At 44.6% G+C, this 10,525-nt stretch overlaps 1 protein-coding gene across 2 annotated transcripts in view; it reads left to right on the top strand.

Annotated features, from left to right (window-relative positions):
• The window catches only part of SLC23A1 (solute carrier family 23 member 1), a 37,237-nt gene that overhangs the window by 3,611 nt on the left and 23,101 nt on the right, over positions 1-10,525 (top strand). For both annotated transcript variants that reach the window (XM_044444220.1, XM_044444219.1), the window contains exons 2-6: positions 1,779-1,901; positions 5,154-5,311; positions 5,408-5,496; positions 7,355-7,422; positions 8,755-8,936. In XM_044444220.1, coding sequence (XP_044300155.1) covers positions 1,779-1,901; positions 5,154-5,311; positions 5,408-5,496; positions 7,355-7,422; positions 8,755-8,936 — 620 coding nt within the window. The remainder of the gene's footprint in view (positions 1-1,778; positions 1,902-5,153; positions 5,312-5,407; positions 5,497-7,354; positions 7,423-8,754; positions 8,937-10,525) is intronic.

Here is a 10,525-nt window from a genome sequence, read left to right as displayed (position 1 = left end):
ACCCAGACAGAAACAGAGACAGAGGGCGGAAAGAAAGGAAAATCCGCTGTGCGCGCTTACCAATTCTCCTCTTTCAGCCAGACGTCCCACCGAACCGGGGTAAAAAGAAAAAGGCTAAAATCGCCTAAAAGGGCCCGGCCCTGGTTCGATGGAAGCCAGACCGCTGGTCTCTGGTCTCGCCGGGGTCTAGAATCTCGCTGGGGCCTCCAAAATGTTGTACCCTCGGTGTTACAGACGAGGCCAGAGACCGGATGGTAAAGTAAAGAGGAGATTTATTCCTGCAGCAGGGACCACATTCATGGAGGAATGCGGTGCTTGAACAGAGTTGGAAGGAGATCTTTATACCTTCACAATCCGCTTTCGGCAAATGGGGAACAATACAATCAGTTTTTGACAAGAATGAGAACAATGGCGACAGTGGGGAGTTACAGAATCACATAAGCAGTTGAGCAAGCGATATACAGAAGCAGATTTGGTTAGCAGTAAGCTTTATCTTTTAATTTACACCTTCTAAGCAATCTTTGTCCATTACATTGTAGGTAAGCTCTTTCCACTTACCAGGGGAATTCTCTGAGGCAGTTACTAGTCATTTGAATGGGCTCGAACTTAGGAGAGCTAAGCCTATCATGCATACCCTGAGACAGCTGATTATTCTAGTGTTTGGCCGTGTCATGCCTATCTGGAGCCTAGAGGAGTCATGCCTATCCTGAATGCCCTGAGAAAGCTGATAGGTATCTCTATTATGTCAGGATCCTGGGGAGTCAGGTACAACAGGTTCTAGTCCCCCTCTTGGCCGTGGAGCCAACTGGGTGACTTTGGGCCAGTCACAGACTCTCAGCCCAACCTACCTCACAGGGTTGTTGTGGGGATAAGATGGAGGAGGAGATATAAGCTGCCTTGAGCCCTTTGTAGGAAAAAGGCAGGATATAAATTGCAATATAAATAAATAAATGAATAAACTGTTGAAAAAAAACCATCCCTGTTGCTAACCAGTTTAATTCAGGCCTCTGACACGGTGACAGCTGCCAGCCACCAACCAACAAAATTAAGTCTGTTGAGAGGCAGTATGGGAAGACAGTGACCCTGTCTTCAGGGATCCATGTCCCCACTGAAGACCCCCCAAAAATAAGTGGGGGTACCCCAACCCCCTGCGGGTCCCCTCAATTACACCCTTGTATACTCCACCTCTGACATCCCCGTTTTCCTGCTACAAGTAGAGATAGAGAAATAGCAATCGCTTCACCACAGATTCTGGTGCCCAGCTCAAACTTTGTGGTGTAGAAATGAGAATGTTGGACTGAGACTCAGCATATCTAGATTCTAGTCCCTGCTTGGTCATGAAGCTCCCTGGATGGCTTTGGGCTAGGCAACTGACTGTCAGACTAACCTACCTCACAAGGGTGTTCTGAAGATAAAAATGAAGAGGACAATAATATATTCTACCTTGAGCTCATTGGAAGAGAAGCAGGAAGTAAATATATTAATTGGATTTATATGCACCTGAACATATTCTTTAGAAATGTTACACATGAATAAATAATAAAGAAATAAGTGGCTAATAATTGCCTTACTCCCAAGAAAAAAGTCTACTGTATACACAGGGACTATTGAATACAGTTAGAATGTGTTGGCTGTTTGGGTCTATTTGTCTTGCTCCCAGCTAGCACATCTTTCTCACTGTGGCATTCACAAGTATTATCATGACATTTTCTTTAAGCCCTTTACTTTAAGCCCTTTAAGACCACTTTTAATGGTCCAGTTCTCCCCCTTTTTTGCAGCAAAAAGCAGATGATAGGAATCATGAAGACCCACCAGCATCCCATGAAGAGAAAGGTTTTGATATGCTCTACACAATTGAAGATGCACCTCCATGGTATCTCTGTATCCTGTTGGGATTTCAGGTAAGAAGTCAATCAAGTTCCTCTGTAACTAGGCCCTCTCTCATGGGACTGAGGCCACAAAAATTCAGCTGTTTCTGATAACTTGTCTGCCGTCCAATTAATTCTCATGGTCATGGTTTCTCAAACCACTATATCAGTCTCACTGGGTGGGTTCACACATAACAATAAGCCATGATGGAAACTGTGAAAGCATGGCTTGTCATTACATCTGAACCCAGCATCCACAATGAAGCATGTTACATTTGGTCTCTGTGGGACCACACAAAGGAAGAAAAGCGTATTGCAAGGTTCCCATACTTCACCATGGCTTGTTTGCCTGTCTGAACCAAATTGCCATGTTTCTCCATGATTTTTATGTTTCTCTTTGAGAGTTTCACAGCAAGAGTGGCTCTGGCTGCAGCAGACACTCTAGCCTGCATTTTCCACTATCCTGTTCTGCCTAGAAACTGCTATGTCAGAGTTGGCTGTTGCTGACTGAACTGACTGCTTTGCTCTCCTTTTTTTCTCTGTCTGCATACTGCCTTCCCAATATCCAGCTGTGGCTTTGGGATCTTAGCAGCAGCTGCACCTTGCGGTGAGCCTCTTCCTGCAGCAGCAATGCTGGAGATGACTGTGCTTGGTGTTCCACTCTGATCACTGTACTTTGCTGGAGTGGCACTTAGAAATAGTGGAGTACTTTTGCTACTCTGGGGACCAGCAATCTCCTCATGTGAAGCCAGTCTCACATGAGGAGCATGTGGGCTGTGCATGGCATCACTGTTGGGGCAATTGCCCTGAGAAGCCCTGGTCTCCTGCTCTCTCTCCCACCCTCCCCATCACTCCTACCTGTTGAAATGCTACTCAACATGTAAACAACCCACACGTTCACGAGCAATAAAACTAAAGCCTTTATTGCTACTTGTCTATAAGATTAACAACTCTATAGATAAGCTCTTCTGTTGAGGTCTTTGGAATGTAGATGTTAATCCTCTAATGGTGTCTCTCCCCGACTAGCCCTCCTGGTCACGCCTTTCTTCCCTCTGGCGTAACAAGCTCTGCCTTTGCTCATATCTTCTAAGAATTCTACGACTGGTCGCTAGAGAAAAGTCTATTACGTCCCCTGCATCTCCTGTGTCATGTTCCGGAAGTTCAGCATCAGTAGGAGGAGGGACAGCCCTCTCTGACTCCTTCTGAGTAGAACTCGTAGTGTCTTTTCTCTCGGGGCTCTCTTGCTTTGATGTGGGCTCGGGTGTTTGCTCAATGGGCAGGGAGTCAGTGGGAGGTGCAGCTATCTGCTCAGCCACCCCCAAGCTAGGTTGTGGGGTTGGCTTTGGATACAGGGTCCTAAGCACAAGACCTCTTCATGAGGTGCTGTCTCTGTTGGGGCTTTAGGCATGACACTACCTTGTCCCTGGCATTCCTAAGGACTCTGAATGAGCCCCACTGCCTCCGTACCCAGCTGGATGTATGCACTGTCCCAACAGCCTTCCGGGCCTCTTTCCTAGGCAGATACTCCAGGAAAGTCTGCCTGGCAAGGTGTACACCCTCCATACCTGTGCTGATGCCCTCTGTGTGCATCCTGTGTGCAGTTGTGGTGGGGGACACTCTTGGAAGCATGTGAGAGTCCTGCACACATGGGAGAAGGGCGTTGACACACGTGCAATGAAGGAGCAGGGGAGAGATGGGTGTGCTTGCACATTGGTGCAGAGCTGAGCAGAGCACAGGGGAGTGCTCCCGTAGTGCTACTCTAGAGCAGCAGTGCTACTGTATGAGTGGGCAGTTGCTTGCTGAGCAGCAGGGAAAAAAGGCAGGTGGCTGAGGTCATAAAGTTACTTGTGAATGCACCCAGTATCTGTTACCAGATATTTCCATATCAATTGTGCCACTTTTTCAGAGGTAGAGGCAATACCTTTACTGTAAGGGTACATATAATGCTTGTAGAGTTCATGCCATAGAAATGAGGTAATCTGCTTTGTTGATCTGCCATACTAACTTTTGAAGAACTATTTGCCTTATGTATACCTTCTGATGTTTCCTCTACATTTTCATTCACTCATGTTAAATGCATTTTCTCTGAAATTTTCTACAGAGATGACCAGAATTCAGTATAAATCCCTCTGCTGTCTGCTACTGCTTCAGTGTGACATAGTGTGCTTACCTACACTTCAGTCTTATGCACAAACAAATGCATGTGTATTTTAAATAAAACTAAGTGTGGAAAATGGCTGTGGGGAAAGCATTTGGATGTTTAATTTTTCTTATTGCCCCTTAAAAAAAAGTTCCATGTTTCTGCAAATCTCAGGGTTCCCTTGAGCATACAGATACTCAGAGGCAGTGTTACAGGGTGGACCACTAAGGCTGCAGGTCCGGATATTTCATTTGGAGCCCCAGATTTCTGGGAGGCCATCAGCCCTACCAGTGTGCTGCCCATGGACACTTGCTGAAATGAAGGTACAGGGGACATCTGATCCTCCTAAAATTGCCAGCTTTTTGCTCACATGTTTTCCAGTTCCTGTTACCCCAACCTTCAATCTTTCTGCCTGAGTTTTTTCTGAAACCCAATGCCCCCCTGTCCCATTCCAATACATACATTTACAAATAAGGGTGATGTTAGCAGACAGAGTCCTCTAAAGACATACGCACCAATTATAAAGCATATGTAAATTAGCATAAGTAAATATGTGTGCTTTGTTGTTGTCATTGTCTTGTGAGCATGACCCCTAGATCTTTTTAGTTCCTATCACTGTCCCTGGAAATATTGGGTTGGGTTTGGGTTGGTTTGGTTTTGTTTTGTTTTGTTTGCTTACTTGGGGGCCCATTTTGGCTATAGTTCTGTCAGCACTCAACACTTGAATCCAGTATTAGAACAAGTAACAAAAGATCTAAAGGTGCATTCCTCTTCAAGCTGAGGCAGGAAGACTTAAACTCCTATCATGCCCACTTGCATACGTAGGATTGCACCGTAAGGGTGTTTCGTTGTGTGGCATTTTGCAGCATAAGTCATATGTAGCTCAAAAAGCTGCAAGGTAGAAAACATAAGTACAACACCAGAGCAAATAGCCTGTATCCCTAGACACAGATTCTTGGCATTTATTAAAAATGAACGTTTAAATTGAGCTGTAAGTGGATATCTAACATGTACTATCTCTGTGTACTCTACAGTCAATTGCTTCTTTTATTTAAAAGTATAAGGGGAACCTTATAGGGGTTTCAGTTTTGGGAATGTGTCTAATCATGTGCTGTTTTGACCCTCCCTCCCCGTTTTCCCTCCAGCATTATTTGACCTGTTTCAGTGGTACCATCGCTGTTCCTTTCCTCCTGGCAGAATCGCTGTGTGTTGGGAAGGACCAGTATACCATCAGCCAGCTCATAGGCACCATCTTCAGCTGTGTGGGAATCACCACCCTCATTCAAAGCACTGTGGGAATTAGGTTTGTTTTGCCTAGCTTGTCCCTTCCAGAACTGGAAAAGGAACAACGTACAGCAGTGGTTGTAAAAAATCACACTCTTTCTTTTTCTCGAACCAGGCTTCCTCTGTTTCAAGCCAGTGCACTGGCGTTCCTGGTTCCTGCCAAATCTATCCTGGCCCTGGATAAATGGAAATGCCCTCCAGAAGGTAATTCAGTCTTGCATTGCCTGCAGGATAGTCTCTTAGGGGATCTCTCACCTGAGTGAATAAAGTCAACCACTTTCCAGGTGATGAGGTGCTCTGTTATATGCATTGAACTGGAGGGAAGCATTATCCTCTGTAAAACCATGCCTTGTAGGAGGAGAATTTTGGCATGATCTGTACTTGTCCAAAACCCCAGGGAGGCAGGGGAATAGTACAGATCTCCAACCCAGTGGTGGGACAATTAGCTTCCCACATAGTTATTTACTACGTGGTACCTGAAGGAGCAATCCTATGCATGTTTAGATAGGAAAAGTCCTAGAGTATTTCCCAGCCAGCATGGGAGATGTTGCACAATTTTCTGTCTAAACATGCACAAGATTGATCCCTAAAAGATCTTTCACCATATGAACCTAATGCTGGTGTGGAGAACCTCTGGCCCCACCAGATGTGGTGGTCTCCAACTCTCACCAGCCCTGTTCTGACCAAAAAGTATCTAAAGCTGCATTCCAGAGCTTCTCTACCTCAGGCTGTTAACTGGGGGTTAATCAGCTTTATCTACTTCTGGTTTTGGTGCAGAATTGAGAATTTGAATGGTACATGAGGAACATTTTGTTTCCTGCTTTTCCACTGCATAACCTCCAGGTGGCATGTTGGTATAGCACAGGGATGGCCTGCCTTGCTCAACAGAAGATCCACACACAGCAAATATCAGATGTTTGAGAGGTGCAAGCGGGTGCCCACAGTGGTGAGTGGCAAGCCCAAAACAAACTCAAAGAGCTTCATGTGGCTCCTGGGCTGCAGTTTGACCACCCCGGTATAGCAGAATAACAAATACACAAGCAAAAAGCATATTTTGCTTTTACAGTTAAATACTGTGTTTCAGTGCTGTTTAGACACAGAAATGAAACTAGGGGTTCAGGCTGTCATCAAAAGGACCCATCAGCAACCATGATAAATGCCTCATGTAGAAAAGCTGCTGTGTTCCCTTACCAGAATGGAAGTCCTTTTGAAATCAGTGACACTTCTGAGCAAACATTCATAGAGTTGTACTATAAATCCCATAGGAAAATGCCTTTCAGATGATTTCTTCATCAGAGGTAACCCCTGCCACCTTCAGATACATGGGCACTTTAGTTAAGCAGCTCCCTTCCTATGTGTATTTGTCTGGCACCAGCCTTATCCTGTTCCAGGGAGCAGACTAAGCCTGCTTTTTTTTTAATCTTGAGTGACAACTAATACATATCTTAGCTGCTGGCTACTGTTCGTTTGGTTTTAAGGGAGGTTATTTATTTTGTTTTGTTGTTAGTATTTTATGTGATTTAAATTAGAGATTCTGTTATGGGTCTTAAGGGATATACCAGCTCCAAGACAGTCCTTTCCCCTCCACTGCACTTTCCCAATGCAAGTGATAAGTAATAGAAGGAGCTGTTCAAGAAGGAGTACAATGAGATAAGGGGGAAACAGGTTACAAAGGGTAGAGAAGAATTGCATTGCAAAATGCTATGCATCATGTGCAGGGAAGCAACAATATTCCTGCAGCAGAAGCAGAATTTGGAGGGCGAGGAAATGCCTGGATTGCATGAAAACCTCATGTAACTCACAGGTTTAACTCACAGCTGAGTTCTGGGGCTAGCTGCTGTTCAGGTGGATCACTTGTTCAGAGGCCTTCAGTGACAGGCAGTCTCTACAGTGCATTATGTTTGTTTGCCGATTCAGCTCCAGGCTGCTAAGTGGCACTCCAGTAAGCAAGTTTCCTTTCCTGAAGGAGTCTTGCAGTGCCTCCATCAAGCAAGTTGCTTAATTCTGCTCCCATCTTATTTCTGTTCTCATGTGTGTTTACCTTTCTTGCTTAATAATGCAGAGGAGATCTATGGAAACTGGACATTACCACTGAATACGTCTCACATATGGCAACCAAGAATAAGAGAAGTATGTTGAACCAAGCCTCCAGCCTGCCTCGGTAGCAATGACCCATGTCTGACACAGGAGCACTGGTCAGGAAAGGATCTTCTCCTTAAATTAACACATCCCCTGCGGTTCCAGTCCAGTCCAGACAGGCCTTTCTGTCAGAGGCCTGCTTTGGAATTAACCCCATGGGGCTATACATGTGGAAGCATGTTAAACCGAAGAGAACTCATATCAATTTTGCCAGAAAGATCTGTGAACGGGAATTCTGGCTGGCAGGAATTCTGTACACCAGTTCCCCAGAGATTTTTTAGTAATAAAAACAAAAAGTCCTTATGTGAAAGATTCAAGAAAGAACTGGTTCATGTAATCATGCATGTGTCTACTCAGAAGCAAGCCCTAATGAGTTCAATGGGGCTTGCTCCCAGGTAAGTGTGTATAGAATTGCATCTTCAATATCATATGTCTCTGTCCTCTGTATTAGATAGATGGGATTGTGAACAAGATAAAAACATTTAGGAAGAGTCCTGTTTGCAAGTATTTTAAACTATAATTAAATCAAGTGTACTTTACTTGGGTTATGGAGACTAAGTCCAGGTGCTCCTTCCTGATGTGTTTATAGATCAGAGACTAACAGAGCAATCCTATGCATGCTTACTCAGAAGTAACTCCAACTGTATTCATTTAGGATTGCTCCTAGGAAACCGAGCAAATGTGACTCCTGCAGTGTTTGATGGCCTTTCCTTCAGTGAGTGCTTAACATTACAATCTGAGTGATGCCAGACAAGGAAGAAAGTTGAACAAAATTGTGATTCTTCAAATTATGCAGCTGAAATGAGGCCTGTGAGAAATTCATGCAAATAGAACCAAATTGTGGTAATATTTTACCATGCCCTGTACCACACAACCTGTTACAGATCAGGGCGGCCACTTATACATCACCAAAAACAGGAAAAAAGATAATAAACATGTGCATAAGCTAATGTATGGAAATAGTTTGGGAATAATTACTAAATCAATAGTAATGATTAGAAATATGAGGCATCTCCTATTGCAACCACCGTGCCTGCTGAATCTGCTGTCCAGGTGCTGACAGCTGATGAGGAACCTCAGGGCCTTCCACTTGCTCCTCCTCAGGGTTCATTATCTTTAAACCAGACTTAGAATGGATGGCTCTTCAAATGGAGGAAATAGACCCTGCTGAACAGCTCTTCAGACAACAGCCTGCTCTCTGTAGAGCAGCAGATATGGCCACCTTTGAGACACTGGGTGAAATATGACAGTGCTGGTCTTGTGTAACTGTTCGTGCTGCATCTCTGTAACTTTCATATCATCTTTCGCCCGTTTCTACCACAGATCCAAGGAGCCATCATCGTTGCCAGTCTGGTGGAAGTGGCAATTGGGTTGGTGGGCCTCCCTGGGGCCTTGCTCAGCTACATCGGGCCTCTCACCGTCACGCCCACTGTCTCCTTGATAGGTCTCTCCGTGTTCCAAGCTGCAGGGGACAGAGCTGGATCGCACTGGGGCACTGCAGCACTGTAGGCTCTGATTTCTCTGTACTGCAGAATTTCAGGCTCATACAAGAGTAGGGAAAAAACAAGCCCTGTAGAGTTGCAGAACTTTCATGGTATTTCATGGTATTTCAAAGGGATGGACTGCAGAGGTACAGCTGCCCAGATGCTGCCACGCCCCTCACTCCACTGCCCAGCCAACCCAGGTGAAGCAGTGTGTGAAGTGAAAGGTGGTTGTTCGTCAGCTGGTCAGATCTTCAGAAAGGAAGGGTGGGTGCATAGGTGAAAAGAGGAAGAACTAATTAGGATACGGTGCCGATGGTGATTTAAACCAAAAGGTCCTGGAGAAGTGTGCTCTGATGATTAAATGAGCAGGTCTGTAGCATGGTGACAATGTTGTTGCCCATACATAATCTTGACTTCTGTCTGATTTGTAGCTCTGCAATTCTGTTACAAATCTGGATGGAGATTTTGTGCTGAAACAAATATATGTGCAATGCTCAAATATGAGTGTGTATGTGTGAGAGAGAGGGTGCAGTGGCTTAATTAACATGGGTTAAAGGCAGTGAATACATACACACTCGTAACGTGTGTGTAAATGCATAGCCTTTAAACTGAGGATTCCAGCCCATTTGGCTGTCACATTCACTTGTATGTGATTTCTATTTATTGTGGTGAAGTTAGCTTTATGAATCTAATTTTGGAGACTTTCCCTTTGGATTTTCAATTTAATAAGAAATGTTTGCCAGTTGGTTAGTTAAAATGAAATTGTTCTGGGCTGAGCATGGAGGAAAAAGCTGTGGAAAGAATAGCATTGGACTTGCTTAGCCATTGTTTTGACAATTATTTCAGTAGAATTAAAGTTTCAAAATCAGAGTGTGTCTTGTATGTGAGCTCTGAGCACATTAACTCCAGTGCTGTTGTGGCCAATTTTGAAGTGCAGGCTGAACCCACCATGACAATCCCATAGACATGCCCTGAAGGAGAATCTGGAATTGTACAAAGTCACATTGACCCATATCTACAAACCTATTCCTAGGAGTTTTCTTTAGGTCTTTTGCACACCAATGGGCCTTTATTGCCCCTTCAAGACCAGGCCACCCTAAAATACTTTGCTTGATAGCAAGGAAAGAAAATATCATTCCTGGGAAAATTCATTTTCTCCCAGCTACCATGAGAATTGCAGTTAAGCTCAGAGTGAAGAGGAAATTCCTATGGGGCCATCACATGATGTGTAATACTAATGGGGAAAGTGGCAGCCCTATTCCCTGTGAGGTCTGGCCACCTTGAGCTGTTGTACCCTATTCCATATCCCATGTGAACAGGGTCAGCTCCAGTTCTGATCTTCATCTCTAGCTTATCTGGTAGTAGCAGCAGCAGTCCCAAGACTGGCTGGGAACTACCATTTCAATTTCCCACAATGCCCTGAAGTTTCCAACATAGTATCACTCCAGGGTACTTGTGGAAAATGAACATGCAGGCTTCCAGGTCTAGCTGTTTGATATGGAAGACCTGGGGCACAAATCAATGCTAGTGTGCACTGACATGGTACCAGGACAAAGAGAGCTATTGTGGGATTCCAGGTGCTGACCCTGGAAAATTATCTGAATCATATC

The sequence above is a fragment of the Varanus komodoensis genome, unplaced genomic scaffold, assembly GCF_004798865.1.
Source record: "Varanus komodoensis strain SLA01 unplaced genomic scaffold, ASM479886v1 scaffold44_3, whole genome shotgun sequence".
NCBI classification, from domain to species: domain Eukaryota; kingdom Metazoa; phylum Chordata; class Lepidosauria; order Squamata; family Varanidae; genus Varanus; species Varanus komodoensis.
Note: the sequence above shows the minus strand (reverse complement) of the source record. Positions and strands in the feature narration are given on the sequence as shown.